Raw genomic sequence first — 17,691 nt, 5'->3', positions numbered from 1 at the left:
CAGAGTATAGGCAAAAAGCAAGGGCAAAGTGAAGCTTATATGAAAAATGTGATCAGGGAAGACCTTTATGAAGAGATATGCTGAGTAGAGATTCAGAATGAAGTAAGAGACCCAGTCACAGGATGACATGGGAGAAGGGCACACTAAATTAAAAAGACCCAGGGCAGGAGCAGGCTTGGCAAGGTCAAGGAACAGCCAGAGGCCTGTGTGGCAGGAATGGAGAGAGCAGGGGGCTCTATGCAAGCCTCCTAACGGCTGGCTGAAGACTGCACAGTGAGACAGGCATCTGGGGAGCCATACACTTAAGAGTCTAGTGACTTGTTTCAACTCAAGTCACTAATTGACTTGAAATCAATTCAACAGATTATTAAAAAGTCATTATTACTTGCAAAATATAAGTGGAGGAGTCAAAGAAAAGAGCAAAATGAAACAGGCTGAGCCACTGAGCAATGTACACTCTCATAGAAGAATAAGGCACACACATGGAAAGTTAACGGCCATCCAAGGCAGTGAGGGGATGTCAAGGTCATTTTGATAGTTTTCAGCATTGCTATTGAGGAGAAAAAAGAAAAGAGCAGAATGAGCTGCAATTACTTATTTAGGGTATGTTTAAGTTTTCTTTCTTCCTCAGTTTAAAAGCATGATGCTGTAACAGGAAGTGCTACTGCTTCGTAAAGCATCCCTGATCACTCGTGCTGAAGAGGAGCTATGCTCTACTCATCCTCAATCCCTACCACAGTTCCATGCACGTTCGAGGTGCCCAGCCAACGGTGCGTGGAAAGTGGAGGAAAGCACTCATGCACCAACAAATAGGACACTGCTCATCTGAACTGCTTCCAAGTGAGCTGAAAATGAATATCAAGTATTCAAAGAACCCTCACAACGGAAATAATTTCTAGAAGTACATCTTACTGCTCTACTTGTCATTTAGGGTAAAGCTTCAATTAGAATAAAAGAGTTCCGTCCTTAACGATGGGTTGAAACAGCAGTTGAATCCTTCGGGACCTCAGTAAACACAGACCTGGGCTTCTTCCAGGTTAGCAAGTGAAAGTCCCTCTGCACTACCTGCAGGAAACTTCATAATCTCTTTTTTAAATGACACAAGAGGACCTAATTTATGCAGTCAGCAAATATTTTCAGTATACTCACTATACAAGCGCCACCCTAACTGGGATCTGAACATAAGGAAGAGATGGTCTCTGTCTTTAAGAGTTACTCGGATATTTATTAAAGAAGGAAATGAGGGGAAAAGGCAGAAATAAGTATGACTATAACACAGTGTAAAAAGTGTTACATTATGAAAATAAAGAAAGAATTATGAGTATAGGGAAAGGAGTACCTTACAGAAATCCTCCTAGAAGAGGTTATGCCTGAAGCACAAGTGTGATTTTGCTTTGCAGTAACTATGACATGGTTTAGATGTTTGTTCCCTCCAAATCTCACACTCAAATGTGATTCCCAGTGCTGGAGGCGGGGTTTGGGTGGGGACAACTGGATCATGAGGGCAGATCCCTCATTAGTGGTTCAGCACCATCCCCTTGGTGATAAGTGAGTTCTCACTCAGTTAGTTCCAGTTGTTTAAGAGTCTGGGACCTCCCCCTTTTCTCTCTTGCTTCCCTCTCACCATGTGAGAGCGCTTGCTCCCCCTTCACCTTCCGCCATGACTGGAAACTTCCTGAGGATCTCACCAGAAGCAGATGCCAGCGCTATGCTTCTTGTACAGTCTGTGCAACTGTGAGCCAATTAAACCTTTTCTCTTTATAAATTACCCAGCCTCAGGTATTTCTCTGTGGCAACACAAACAGACTAATACAAACCTAAATTATGAAAGGACGGAGATATTATTGTAACCTGTTGTTCATTCTCACTATTTACAACTATACAAAAAAACAGTGTGAAAGACTTTCTTGAGAACAAAGGTTAATTTTAAAAAAACTCTATTTTTTCCAAATGTGTCTGAAAACAAGCGTAACTTAAGAACTCATAAGAAATCAGTATCTTCAAAGTTTGTCTAAACAACATATCCCCAAACAATGATTCAAAATAACATTATATTCTTTTAATTATACTCTGCTGCAATAGGGTATGACTAAATTATTGATCACAATTTAAACTGGTTCTTGTGGCAGGCCCCATAAAGGAACCACAGGGCATTCAAAGAAAAGTGTGGCATTGGGTACTGTGCAGCTCTTTTGCAAACCAACTTTCAAATTTCAGGTTAAAATCAAATGCTTATCTAAGCAATAATCAGAAAACACTGACAACAAATGCATCCAAATCTGAGGACATGCGGGAGGCCCTTCAGGGTGGTATGGCCTAGACAAATGTATCCAAATTGAAGGAGAAACTGCCTTTAAAAAAACCGTTAAGAGACAGTAGCCCTTTTCTCTATACTAACAATTTACAGTAGGAAAGATCATTTCCATTTTCCATTCAGATTAGATTTATTCTGCAAAGAGATAGAGAACCATTGATCTAATTATATTCTGAAAACATGCATAAAACATATTTATAAAACATCATTTACATTATCCCTCACTATACAGATCTAAAAATTATTTGAAAATGAAAAAAGCATCCTGAGCATTTTTTTTTTTTTTTTTTGAGATGGAGTCTCGTTCTGTCGCCCAGGGGTGCGATAGCTCACTGCAAGCTCTGTCTCCTGGGTTCACGCCATTCTCCTGCCTCAGCCTCCCGAGTAGCTGGGACTACAGGCCCCTGCTACCACGCCCAGCTAATTTTTTATATTTTTAGTAGAGATGGGGTTTCACCGTGTTAGCCAGGATGGTCTCGATCTCCTGACTTCATGATCCACCCGCCTCGGCCTCCCAAAGTGCTGGGATTACAAGCGTGAGCCACCGCGCCTGGCCCTTTTTCTTGATTTTTATCAGAACAAAGAGTTACTTTTCAAGGACTAATACTAATGTAAACTAAGGAGTTTATAATATATTCTCGGTGCTTACTGACCTACAACTTAAAGTAAATACGGGTTCAAATTCTGGCTGCCCATATATAGATTTCAGCATGCTACTGAACTTCTGTAAATCTCAGCTTTCTGTAATAACAGGGTAATACCAAAATTATTTGAAGACCAGAAATAAGTAAGTGCCAAATACATAGTAATTACTCTATACATGTTGACCATCATCATTAATACCCATGCCTAGAAATAGGATATTGAGTGGAGGCAGCAAGGGAGGAATGAGGAAACCAAATGATCCCCTAATTTGAATAACATCTCTTAGCACTGTAAGTTTCCAGTAGCTGAAATTAGTAAAAATGATTTCAGTCAGAATTATCTTAACAGTGTACTACAAGGTACTTTACAGTATACTATAGTTAACAAGCAGATATTATAATTATCAATTCTGGTGTTACTAAAAATATGCAAAGTGAGTAAGCAAGACAGGGACTGTCAACCCATTTTAAAGATAAGTAACTCAAATGCAGAAAAGATAAATCATGTAGTTAATCATTGAGCCACACTTACTAGTGGGCTAGCTTACCTCACGTAAAAGTTCACACAAATGGATGTGTCATCTTACTCTTTTGCCTTATGCCTCTATTCAGTAACTGACCTAAGCAAGGTATGCTAAGCCCTCTTTTCTCCCAGGTGCCATTCAGGCCTGGGGAAAATGGTCTGTTTTTGAGCTATGCAGTGAGACAAATGTACTCCCTCTCCTTTATTCTCAAGAACAGATGTTCTGGCCTCTGGAAGACTACCAGGTGGTAATACAGGGACTCAATGGTTCCAACATAGGCTTTGACACTATATCACATGCCCCAACCCAATTATCAAATCACCATAAATTAAGAGGAGGATAATTAGTCTAGTGGTAAAGCAATATTTTAATTTCCCATTTGTCTTTGTGCCTGTGGAACTTCCTATGAAGAAAGGGTTGCTGAGCAAAGGAGGATGCAGTATTCCTGGGTTTCTGGGTCTTCCCACCTAATACTGTCAAAAACACACTTCAATTTCTAAAAGATACAACTAACTCAGACATACATTATCCTAAAAACTGTTCTAAACCAGAAAACAGTACATACTGAATACACAGAAGTAAAATCAGGAGGCTTTCAAAAAAAGGAAAAATTTGTGCTCGTTAAGTTAAGCCTGTTACACTGGAAACATTTTGGCTTCAGGACCATTTACAATAACTTAATTTTTTATCAGGAAAAAAGTTTAAATATATTACATTAAAATTATTTTTTTTAACTTTAAGGTGTTCAGTATGACAAAAAAATTATCAATATATAAAAAGAAGGTAAAATTCTGTTAACATAGTCACATACCAAGCTTCGGGCAGCAAAACAGAATATTCATGTGGAGAAGTGGTCTCTGGAAAGTTGGACAGAATTGCAAGGCGATGAGGAAGCAGGTCAGAACCATGGTAAGTAAACAGAATTTCTAGGGCTTGTACATTACTTTCCTGTACAAAAGGCAAGGGGTACGTTTCTAATGTAAATCTAAGAAATAAAGGAGTGATTTTATATGACAACATTCAAAAACTAACTTTTTTATGCAGCTCTGATATGAAACACTTTGAAATGACCCTAGTTTTTCCTAGCCTATATCCTGTTTCTCAATCTAAGGCTATGAAAATTATTTATTTTTAAAACTCAGAATGATGGATATTAAATTAAAATTTTCTCTACACTTATTAATATTAAAACAAAAAAGAAAATGTAATATATGCACACAATAACATTAACTGCACAGCTCAAAGATTTAGAGAGTGTTAATAACCATAATTATTTTATTTACAAAAAGCAAATTACCTGAGCATAAGTTCTTGCTGAGAGAACAATATTCTGATTTCTGAATTTCTTAAAGAATTCAGCATCATATCTCTGTTCAGATGCATGAGGCACTCCTAGGATTTCCTGAGGGGAAACGGTGATTTAATGAAAAGGCTTTTAAATATGGGTGACAAGAAAATATTAAAAACCTTTACAACTCTGCCAGCCTAAATAAATAAGGCCTGAATTAATTAATTTCAACCATCAATTGTTAACTAAAGTACTACATCTGCATTCTTGCCTTTATTTTGGAAAGGGCTATATTAATAAATGTTATTTTTTTAATCTGGAAGTAAATGAAATAGGCAGTAAAAATTAAGTTAATTGCAGTAGGACAACCAAAATCAACCACCAGGTAAAAATAAGCAACAGTTATTCATGACAATGTATTATGAGCACCTGAACCTCTATAGATGAACTTTAGTTTCACCACTGCTAGGGTGACCTATGTCAAATGCAGATTGAACCATTCATTCATTCAACAAATATTAACCGAGTGCCACTCACCATGTGCTAAGGGAGCTGTGATAGGCACTGTGATACATTGAACAATACACTTTTCCCACCCTCTAATGTGCTTAAAATCTAGTAGGAAAGACCAGGAACAGGTGAGGGGAAATACTCAGTAAGGTGCCACAACTAGTTCTGGGAGGACAGAGAAGTGGCCCACAAGCTGAAACATAAAAGACAATGAGAAGTTAGCCATGGAATCGCAAGTGTAGGTCTCCCTACTACAACGTATGACTTAGGGCTCATGTCTGCCATGTTTAATACTGAATCCCAGATTCCTAGCACACTGCCTGTCAGTATTCTTCTGACTGTATTTATAAATAGCCAATAAATATTTGTTGACTGAATTAATTTGCTGAGACAGGAAAGAGAAGAATGAGGAGATATGGAGGAGGTGAGGGAGGGAGGGAGGGAGGAAGGAGAGCTGAGCAGTTCACTTGTAGATGGGTTAAGTTGGCAACTATGGCATGTCTAAAAGGAGCTATGCAGTGAGCAGGTGAATACACAGGTCAGGAGTTCTGGACTAAGATGTGAGTTAGAGATATATGGCATAGGGCTATTAATACAGAAGTATTATTCCAAGGGAGATTAAATAGAATGAGTTTGAAAGAGCCTTGAGGAACAACATTATTTAAAGGATGAACAAGGAAAAGGGAACCTGCATCTGAAAAGTAGATGGAGGAACAGTCAGAGAAGTAAAGGGAAAAAGAATTTAATGCATACTCATGGAAACCAAAAGAAGAAAAGTATTTCACAGATGTTCCAGCCAGGCGTGGTGGCTCACGCCTGTAATCCCAATACTTTGGCAGGCTGAAGTGGGAGGATCGCTTGAGCCCAAGAGTTTGAGAACAGCTTGGGCAAGATGGCAAGATCTCACCTCAACAACAACAACAAAAAATTAGCTGGGCATGGTGCCATGTATCTGTAGTCCCAACTACTTGGGAGACTGAGATGGGAGGACAGCTTGAGTCCAGAAAGTCAAGAGTGCAGTGAACTATCACTGTGCCACTACACTCCAGCCTGGGCAACAGAGCAAGACCCCATTTAACAAAAAAAGCTCTCAGTTCTTTGATTCCTCATGCATGACAATTATTTCCTTTATTTCATCGCAGTTACACATCCTGTCACAAAACCCTGGATCTCTATCATCATCAAAAGACACTGTATGAAACACTTCAATGTCTAACCCCGACTCTGTGATCACTGCTCCTAATCTTCCTAGTCGCATACTAAGTGGTATTTTAACTACTCCTCACCCTCACAGAGGCATCCAATCCACTCACTCCACTTGGTTCACTTTCCATTTCCCCTCAAAGTCCCTCATTCCTTCTAATCAGCTTAAACTGCCTGGTTCATGGCTATAAAAGGGTTTCTTAATCCCTGCCTCTTTCCCTTTATCGCACTCATCCAGCAAATCATACCCTAACCAGTCAAACCCAGCTATGATCCCTGAGCACAAGCTATGAAGTCACTGAAGATATGCCACAAAACCAAGCTGACAGTTCCCATTTTAATTTCAAAACCTCAACCCTGCTTGGATCCTCATTCAAATGAACCAAATGCAAAAAAAAAAAAAAAAAAAAAAAAAAGCACCAGGAAAATCTGAAGATGAAGTATCAGATGTTATTAGGGAATTACTATTAATTTTGTTAGAAATAATCATATCATTGTGGTTATAGTTTCTTAAGTCCTTCTTAGACATACATACCTAAATATTTATGGGTGAAATAAGATATACGGGCTTTGCTTTAAAATATTTAGTGAAAGAGAGAAGGCAAGAGTAGAAACATGGAGAATAAAAGACACACAACTGGCGCGTGCTGAAAATGGTTGGTGCTGAGCAATGGGCACATCGGGCTCATCACACCACTCTTCTCTCTACTTCTTTGACTGACTGAAGTTCTTTATAATAAAAACCTAAAAAATTGACAAACTCAAGACAACACAATTCAAATAGATAATTAGTGCTGTTCATCAACGCTACTACATTTCCCTAAGAAGTTTTATTTGCTAGTCTCTGTTAGGAACTTTTCCACAACTCTCATTCTTTCCAGACTTCCAACACACTATTTCTCAGCCCCTATTCTCAGCTGAAAACCTTGCCTTTTTTGGACACTATTAGATGAGAAATCCCTCATTTTTCCAACCCACCAAAACTACACACCTACCTGCATCTGTAATAAGATTTTCCTTCCTCCCAGTTACAGCAGAAAGAAACATATCTCTGCTCCTAAAAAGCCTCAAAATCCCACCCATGCCCTGGATCCCATTTCTACTCCACTTCTATAATCATGCAAGTATCCCCTCTTTCTTCTGTTCCATAAAGTCCTCCTCACCCTCTACTACTTCATTCCCATTAATATAAAAACAATACTTCTTCCTTCTGTTCTAAACACCTGCTCTAGACACCACCATCTTCTCTGCCCCTCTTCACAGTAAAACTTCTTGAAAGGGCTACCCCCAGCCACAGTCTCCTCTCCTCTCCTTCACTTTTTGTTATTTCCTAAACTTGCCCAACCTCTGACAAAAATTCAATTCAACTACTTACATGGCAGGAGACCTTTCCAAACATCACCACAAACTATTCTAACCATACTTCCCACCTTTGTTCTGTGCCACCCCTCACGCTCCCCATCCTGTACCCTGACTGGCTTACTTACTCAACAGCTTGACACTTGCTTTCATGCCGCTGGGTCTTTACATGGCACACTGATTATCAGCATGGGCTACTCGTCAGAGAGACCTGATTACGAGCCCTTGCTTCCTATTTATTTGGACAAATTACTTACCTTCTCTAAGCCTCAGTTTTCATACCCATAAAATGGAGAGAAGATGATAGTACCCATCTCATAAGACAATGGCTGACAAATAGTTAAGTCCTCAAAAAAATGTGTTGGTATTTCTTAAGGGTATTCTCCTACCTACTGGTTCTTGCAACAAATATTTACTGACCTCTTCAATGAGCCAGGAACCGTTCAGAGCTCAGAGACACAGCAGCAAACAAGACAAATCTCTAACTGTATGGAGACTCCATTCTAATGTCCCCCTTATGGTACTCCCTAGTCCCTGAAATCTGCCTGCCTTTTGTGAGAGGCCAGCTATTACTTCCTATGTGGAGTCTTCTCAGACATCCCCAGGAAGAATTTGACATTCTTCTTCATTATGTTTCCTCATCAATTCTCCATACCTTTCTTATCAGCATTTAATGCCTATACAATGTGAACTCCATGAAGCCCATTCCTTGTTCCTTTCTCTACCTCTAGCAATGGCACAATATCTTGGGTTTAGGAGGCATTCATGTCAAATCTAAATGAATTCGTTTTTATCTCATTTATCACAGTATTAATAAAAGAAGCCATGTCCTGTGATTAAAATGCAATGCCTATCTCTACTACTATCTAATGGTTAGCTATTATATCTGAATATTTTCATTACTAAGTTTTAACAGTGAAATTCATCAAATTCACCTACTTTTCAAGAACTTCGCTGAATTCTCTAAAAATAAGTAAGCTCAACAAATACTTTAAATGTTACTGTTACAGTATAATAATAAATATACTTACTACTGTCATATAGGGAATAGCAATTTAAAAATTAAAAAATAATGAAAAAAATTAACTGGATAGTCAAACTGAACATTTTAGGCACTTTTTTAAAAAGATATCATTAGAGAAACTAAGGCTAAGTATAAAAATAATAAATTGTATCTGTACAGACTTCTGCAATATATTACCTCAAAACATCACAGAACTCAGGCATATCAACATGACGTGTTTTAAAGTAATGTGATCATCCAATAGCCAAACTAATTGTATCTATCAATAAAACTACTAAGAATGTTTTGTAACTTGTTTGTAATGATAAATGGTAATGATATAGTCATTACCAATGTTTTTTTAATAACCACAGCCCTCTTTCAGTATTTGTTTAAAAACATTTCAATTATATTAGCAGGGTGGGGGAATCGAAGGCTTTTGGATTTGCCTGCATGGTCAGACGTTCTTGGGACCAGCATTACATTATCAGATGTGACATACAGTGCCTGCTGTGTGCCAGTGCCAAGAGCTGAGAGGCACACACACAAAAGGGAGGCAGAACACAGACTAAGAAAGTAACCTCCAAGTGAAGTCAAACTTCAATAATGAAAAACTTACCTTAAAATCTGGAGAACTTCAGCTATAAGAGTCATGTGAAAAAGCAACCTAACCTACGTATTACTGAAATGTGGCTGACTTCCACTTACACTTTTAACAATATCTAAGTTGGTCTTAAACTACAGAGTGCTACTGAAATGCCCAACATGGGGACATCTATGTTTGTGTCCCTGAAGACCCAAATGTGAAGTATACTGTTTTTAAGCTCAAATAATCTAACTTCAGCCCTAATTAGGATCAAAGGTGAATCAACTAAATTCAACCCACTAACAAATAATTAAAATACGCCAGGCGTAGTGGCTCACACCTGTAATCCTAGCACTTCAGGAGGCTGAGGCGGGTGGATTGCTTGAGTCTAGAAGTTCAAAACCAGACTGGGCAACATGGCAAAACCCTGTCTCTAAAAAAATGCAAAAATTAGCCATGTGTGGTGGCATGTGCCTGTAGTTCCAGCTACTCAGGAGGCTAAGGGATGAGAATCGCCTGAACCCAGGAGGCAGAGGTTGCAGTGAGCTGAGATCATGCCACTGCACTCCAGCCTGGAGAACAGAGTGAGATCCTATCTCAAAAAAAAAAAATCACTAAAATAAAACGAGTCAGAAATATTCACATTAAAACCTAGTATATACTGAAATCTGGTATGGAAAAAAGTTATGTGCCATTATCTTAAAATCAAAATATAAAAGTAAATGAAAAAGATTATAAATCTAGAAAACACAAATGCACTGAAATGGCTAAGGCACTTCTATTCCCTAGTCTAACAAAACAACTTCTGGCTTTCACAATCTCTAATTTTTACCAAAACTAGTATATAAGAGAACCTGCTTCTATAAGAAATTAATTTTTCCCAGAAAAATAGTTCTAAAGACCAAGAATATCCGATATTAGGGCAGCCATAGCATTTATAATGACAGATCAAATGAACGTAATTGGTTTGACAAAAATTATTCATTACCTCATATGTTGCAAGTCGATCTAAGTAGGTTAATAACTTCCATCTACAACGGCAAAGTTCCTTTTGTTCCAGTGTCAACCTGTTTTGAATAACTATGTTAGGCCACTTATATTTACACAGAATTATTTCTCTAGGAGTTATAATGAAAATGATTAATATTCCGTTGAGCCCAAAACTCATGAAACAGTTCAGAAAAGCACAAGGGTAAGATAATAGTAAGTACCTTTGATCTAAGTTGCTAAAATAATTTGGACTAATTATTACTAGTAAGGAACACACTGAAATGATTAGTTATTTTAAAGAAACTATCAAATGAACAGTAACAACTCATTTACTTGGAAAAGTTCACTAATTTCAGTAGTTCTTGTCTCTTCTTGAGCTCCTTTTCCTTTTTATTCTTGGCAGGCTCTTCATCAGGTGGTGAAAGCTCTTCATAGGAGATACTGTCAATGTCTATTTCACCAGGTAATGTAAATCTGCAAGTATAAAAGAACAAATATATTTTCATCATTTTTAAAAACTTCACGTTGTGAAAAGCTTTCTCCTATTTTGACTGATTTAATTATTGATTTCCACAAAAACAGAAGAAAGTATTTGAAAAAAACTTTTGCCATTGTAAACAAAGTGATCATTCATTATATCCACAGATGGGCAAAAAGTCATCAGTAATTATCACAAATAGAAATCTAAAAATCAAGAAAATGAAAACTATTTAGGAAGAGATGTGGGGTTACATTCACTCAATGTAAAGCAGCCTATGCTGAAAATGTCCACAGAGTTTGCTATTTGAATCACTTCTACTTAAGGTCTTCAAATGGTAATAAGTGTCAGTCTCATTTTAATTATTTACTTTTCAGATATACTCTCATATTTATATTTTTTAAAAAGTTCCAAATGCCTGATGAGCAATGACTTCAGGTAAGAAAGTATTGATCAAAAGCAACTGCTTCAGTACAGAATAACTTAAATAAAGAAAAGTTTACCCAGTCCAATGTCTCAATACAAAAGTTTTCACAAAGTCACCTTTACTTTGAATCCAATTCTTTCTGTAACCAACCTGCCATCATCTGCTCCTTTCCCTATTGCTAAAAGAACCTCCAGGTCTGTGCCTTTTAATCCATACTGAAGCAGTTCTTTTGCAGCATCCACATTTTCAGGAACTCTTTCCAAACACTCATGGAGAACCCAGGATCGTTTCTTTATTTTACTCTGCATATAAAGGAAGAAACAGAGGAATTACAGAATCCATGACATCTTACAACACATTACAACTGCCTTCAGAATTGTAAAGCTATACCTGATGTATTACAGCTATTTAGGACCTTGGCCATAGGGAGCTGCTAGAGGAACTCAAGAGAAAAGCAGCCAGTTCCCTAATGGTGACTACAACTGGATGCGGGGAGTGTGAGTTGACCTGCTTGCTTTCTTCCTCTAATGAGCTACGCAGAAACAGAAAGCTCAGGACTCATTTTTGGAAATATAAAATGTTTCCTCCTAACTTTTATAAATGCCTTTGGTTTGCACCGTGGCTGTATAATAGAGTAGACAATAAGGCAGAAAGGCAAGATATATTCTGCCATAATTAATAAGCATGTTTAACTTTTAAACAAAACAAATGAGCACATCAAATTTCTGTATTTATTTGACCATGAGATATATCCCAGGGTGTGAATAACTTGATCATAAAAAGTCATGATATGCTGTTTTTTGGAAAGATCAAAGTCCTATTCCTCCCTCCCAACTGCTTCCTCCAACTCCATTCAAAATCTCTGACTTTGTTAGTCTTGCTAGTGGTCTATCAATTTTGTTGATCTTTTCAAAAAACCAGCTCCTGGATTCATTGATTTTTTGAAGGGTTTTTTGTGTCTCTATCTCCTTCAGTTCTGCTCTGATCTTAGTTATTTCTTGCCTTCTGCTAGCTTTTGAATGTGTTTGCTCTTATTTCTCTAGTTCTGTAAATTGTGATGTTAGGATGTCAATTTTAGATCTCTCCTGCTTTCTCTTGTGGGCACTTAGTGCTATAAATTTCCCTCTACACACTGCTTTAAATGTGTCCCAGAGATTCTGGTATGTTGTGTCTTTGTTATTGTGGAAGACAGTGTGGCGATTCCTCAAAGATCTAGAACTAGAAATACCATTTGACCCAGCAATCCCACTACTGGGCATATACCCAAAGGATTACAAATCTTCCTACTATAAAGACATATGCACATGTATGTTTATAGCGACACTACTCACAATAGCAAAGACTTGGAACCAACCCAAATGTCCATCAATGATAGACTGGATTAAGAAAATGTGGCATATATACACCATGGAATACTATGCAGCCATAAAAAAGGATGAGTTCACATCCTTTATAGGGACATAGATGAAGCTGGAAACCATCATTCTGAGCAAACTGTCACAAGGATAGAAAACCAAACACCGCATGTTCTCACTCATAGGTGGGAATTGAACAATGAGAACACATGGACACAGGGTGGGGAACATCACACACCGGGGTGCTGGGGGGTGGGGGGAGGGGGGGAGGGATAGCATTAGGAGATATGCCTCATGTAAATAACGAGTTAATGGGTGCAGCACACCACCATGGTACATGTATACATATGTAACAAACCTGCACGTTGTGCACACGTACCCTAGAACTTAAAGTAAAATAATAATTAAAAAATAAAAAAAAAAAATCCCTGACTTGTCCTCTTCCTAGAAAGAGCTATTATGGTTATAAATTTTAATTAAGATTTGACTCATTCCCTAGGATCCTTTATATATTGCCTCACATCAGTTCTTTCTTCAAATGTCTCTTAATTCACTTTCCCTTTTCCACAGCTGCGGCCTCCATACCAGTCTAAATCATCAACACAAAACATCTAGCACACTGTAGGAGTCCCCTGCCCCAAGCAAGGTTTCCTACCTTCCTTCCACTCCAATTCTCTCTACACCATCTTCCTCTGCTTCCACAGTCAGAAATCCACAACAGTAGATAAATGCCTAAGTCATCAGAAGCTTTCCACATCCTCCTGAACTCAAATCAATATATCTTTTCAATCATGTTTCCAGTGTTCACTATTGTCAAATATCAGTGCCAGCAAACTGGTTGATGTACAGAGCTCATTTATCCATAAAATGTTTACTGGGCACCTACTGCACACCAGCCACTGAACTAGACATGGAAATATAGCAGTGAATAAAACAGATTTAGTCACTGGCCTCATAAATCATGCTCAGTGTCTTTTAATTTGTTCATACCATCTGTCCTGTTAAGAATGTCTTCCTCCCTTCTCATTCAAGAAGGCCTAATTTAAATCCTTCCAAATCCCTGCTCCAAACATCTTCACTATATAAAACCTTCCATCTCTACCAGATCTATAATAATCACTATCTTCACTGGGTTTCTAGAGTTGTATCTGAAATCTACTTATATGGCCAGTTATTTTTAATATGGTGAACCCCCGTCTCTACTAAAAATACAAAAATTAGCCAGGTGTGGTGTCGCGTGCCTGTAGTCCCAAGCTACTTGGGAGGCTGAGGCGGGAGAATCACTTGAACCAGGGAGGCAGAAGCTGCAGTGAGCTGAGATCGCACCATTGCAATCCAGCCTGGGCAAAAAAAAGCAAAACTCCATCTCAAAACAAAACAAAAAAAATCATAAGCTCCCTATGAGCAAAAGCCACATTTATGCCTGTCCTGTACCCCTTCACAGTCCCTAGCATAGTGCTCTTGCTCTTAACTGTCTATTTAACTAAACGAAATATTCCCCTCCCCAAAAAAGTACTTGCTTTGTCTCTCTTAACATCCCTCAACTCCCTCAGAGACAAAAACTGTCCTTTACTGTATCCCAGAAAAAGATATACATGAACTCATGAGCTCATTGTCTTAGATCACAAAACAAGAAAGAAAAATAATACAGAATTAGTGTTTTGATTTTCTAAAGAAAATACAAGCAACTTTATCTTCTTCCGTTTCATTACCTCTCATGCTCTTTCACCTCTGATATCTTGCTTGTATTAATGTTAGGTTTATCATCCTGTTTGGCTGATGCATCATCTTCTTCCATACAACTTTTTCATGTTATATTTTTACTTTTAATTACTAACGTATAAAACTTTTAGGGAAATAATCATCATGAAATTTTCCCAGTGTTTCCTATAATCTTCCACAATGCAAAGGTATTTTCCTTTCTACATGTTAAGATCAGAAGTCTCAACCTTTTTAAAAGTATGCCATGAGTCTAACTATAATTCTTTCTTACAAAGATGCCAAAGGTTAAAACATATAGGCTTGCTATGAAATCAATATGTCCCCCAAAATCCATATGTTGAAAAACTAATCCCCAGAGTGATGATATTTGGAAATGAGACCTTTAGAAAGCAATTAGGTCATGAGAGTGGAGGCCCCATGATAGGATTGGTGTCCTCATAAGAGGAGGCAGAAGAGAGCCTTCTTCCTCTCTCTCTGCTGTCTGCCATATAAGGACACAGCAAGAAAGAAATCCATCTGCAAACCAGGAGAGTGCCCTCCCCAGGAACGAAATTGGCTAACACCTTGATTTTGCACTTCCCAGCCTCTAGAACTAAGAGAAATAAATTTCTGCTGTTGAAACCACATAGTCTGATATTTTTGTTGCAGCGGCTAAAACTAATTGAGACAAGACTATATTAACCTTAACTACGGGAGGCAGGTAACAGGAAGTATCCAATTTTGAGATTTAAGTTTTAAAAAGGCATATTTCGCAGTTTTCATGTATGTTACCTATTTATTGCCTCTCAGCTCCAAATTTCCCCTCAAAGCCAGCTCTGTGGTAGCATATCTCATTTGTGGTTGACACGATTTTAAGCTCTGGGTGCTGGAGGGCCACTGCAAAGGAAGAGGCTCTGCTTTCTAGTCCTGATGTGCTTTGGTTCTTTTCTTCTTGCTCCTATGGCTTGGCCACCAACAAGGCACGTGGGCAACATCAAGTGGCACTTACTTCCCCGCTTCCTCCCTCTGTTGACAACCTCCCACTGAGTTTCAGTGGCACTCTCGTGGGCAGATTGTTTTCTAGTGAATCACCCAGGCACCTGAGAGGGAAGCTTCCCAGACTGGAAGCTACAGTAAGTCTGCCTATAGGAGTAGACAGTTTTTTCTTGCCAGTCTTGGCCATGATTCCTTAATTATCTACCAGCCTTGAGCCACATGCATGCTGGTAGGGGTTTCCTGCTTCCTAGTCCCTGGGGTCTTCTAACCCCCAACCTCAGCTCACTGGCCCCCCCCAGAAGCAAGCGTCCAGCTTTCCTATCCATCCCATTTCTCCCTGACTGCCAACCTTGGCAATCATGGACCAGCCTTGGCTCAAGGCAACCCAGAGAACTTCTCTTCCATCCTACATGCTGCAACCACTCCTGGTCCGATGGGTCTGAATCCCAGCCTAGGGGAGGGGCCTCCCTTCCAAGTTCATTCCCTTCATGGATATGTCCCTTCAGCCCTAGGGTAGTCCTTAGCGTTCTCTTCACATCCTTTATAGTTCATCTCTGGTTACTAGAAAATAATTCTCCATATTGCAAATTTCCCTGTTTAAATTACTGTGTGATTTCTGGCATCTGACTAGCTCTTGACTCATGCAGGTAAAGAGAAGTGATTGTGGTACAGGAAAGAAAATGTTAGGCCGAGACCAAGTAGTTAGCTGGTTTATCTGTGAATATTTGTTCACATGTATTCAGCATCAAAGTCCAGTTGCAGGGGCAATAAAATCTAACAAAAAGACCATTTTTCCAGCTGAGAAAATTGTACTTCATTGGCTGTATTATAGAAAAGTCAGCAATGTAAAGTACTCTAAAATGAAGCCCTATAAACAAAAGATATTACATGAATATACATTTTACCACGTTACCAAAATATTTAAACATACCAAATAATTCTGAATTGAAGCAACGTTGACCGCTGACTTCCTCCACTGCCTCTGATATACAAGGTCAGTATCCAGGCCGTAGGTATGAGCCAAGGACAAGGCTTCCTCATACTCTTCACTTTCAATCTTCAGATAAAAACACGAGGACAGGAATGTTACATGACTGAATTATCCATAGGGTCCTGATGATGATACAATGAATGATGATAATCCCTTGGACTTATCCAGCATGTCACTAATTCCTGTGCACTGTGGCACCAGAAGCTCACAGATATTTTGAGGAGCAGAAAGATCTCATGTTTCTTTCAGCACTTCAACAGAAAGATGAGAGACAAAAGGTGCAAAGCTCTCGTTTTAGAGTAAAACAGTGGCAAAACCAAGACAACCATGGAACAACCCGGCTTCTAGTCCAGAGCTCCTACCACGACATTGCAAGAACAGCACAAACCATGTGAACACACAGTGCTGGTCACCTCGGCTTCCCAAGCAAGCCCTGGACTAGAAAGCAAGTCTGAACTTCTTCCTTCGCCCTCTGTAGATAGCTGACTTAAACACAGATAAAGGGAGAGCTGAAGGCCACATGAAGGGTAGCAAAGAAATGAGCTAAGCCACCAAGTGGATAATCAGTCTAAGTGAATTCAATTTTTATCCATGGTTTTGATTTTGATTATTTAGGTACAAAGATTAGCATTATTTTAAAAAGCTTTATAGAACTGATATTTTTAACATGTCAATGATCTAACATCCCTCTTGAAATTTTCTCCTTTATTAAAAAATTAACTTTTTCTCAATAAAAGAAAAGCTTGATGACTTCAAACTTGGGTAGTAATATGCTACTCTCTCACCTTCCTCTGATAAAGTTCCTCTGGTGTCGTGGAGCGCAAACTCACAAGGCGGTAGTTTTTAGTAATGGTTCGTGGGCGTTTCCGTGGTGGTGCAAATCGCTCCATTTCAGTCACTAAGTAAAGGCCCTGTTTTATATAACCAAAGTAGCGAGCCTTGGCAGATATTTCATGATCAGAATCAGAATCCTCTTCTCCTTCATCTTCTTCTCCAGCCCTAGTCTCCAAACGAGATCGTTTGGGGGCAAGTTTAATCTCACACTAAATTGAAAAAGGAGATTTGAAGTTAATAGTAAGGAAATAAGAATAACTTTTTAGAATTAATGAAAGAAAATATATTTCTAAATCTACTCTGGTTTGATTCATTAAATCAGCTATGTGATCAAGATTAACAATGGAACTCAAAGGAACCTTACAGCAAGCATTATATACATCAGAAATATGCACATACATTATCAGCTCAAATCTAAACTAAAGCCTGTTTTTTTTTTCCTTCTTCTTCTTCTTCTTTGAGATGGAGCCTCCTCTGTCACCCAGGCT

General features: G+C 38.6%; 1 protein-coding gene across 3 annotated transcripts in view; it reads right to left on the bottom strand.

Annotated features, from left to right (window-relative positions):
- Positions 1 to 17,691, bottom strand: part of NBAS (NBAS subunit of NRZ tethering complex) — a 393,407-nt gene that overhangs the window by 287,770 nt on the left and 87,946 nt on the right. For all 3 annotated transcript variants that reach the window (XM_003826980.5, XM_034952644.3, XM_055108231.2), the window contains 7 exons: positions 17,155 to 17,412; positions 16,310 to 16,435; positions 11,477 to 11,628; positions 10,755 to 10,895; positions 10,420 to 10,498; positions 4,780 to 4,884; positions 4,294 to 4,430 (listed from right to left, as the gene is read on the bottom strand). In XM_003826980.5, the coding sequence (XP_003827028.3) occupies positions 4,294 to 4,430; positions 4,780 to 4,884; positions 10,420 to 10,498; positions 10,755 to 10,895; positions 11,477 to 11,628; positions 16,310 to 16,435; positions 17,155 to 17,412 (998 nt within the window). The remainder of the gene's footprint in view (positions 1 to 4,293; positions 4,431 to 4,779; positions 4,885 to 10,419; positions 10,499 to 10,754; positions 10,896 to 11,476; positions 11,629 to 16,309; positions 16,436 to 17,154; positions 17,413 to 17,691) is intronic.

Source organism: Pan paniscus, chromosome 12, assembly GCF_029289425.2.
Source record: "Pan paniscus chromosome 12, NHGRI_mPanPan1-v2.0_pri, whole genome shotgun sequence".
NCBI lineage: Eukaryota > Metazoa > Chordata > Mammalia > Primates > Hominidae > Pan > Pan paniscus.
Note: the sequence above shows the minus strand (reverse complement) of the source record. Positions and strands in the feature narration are given on the sequence as shown.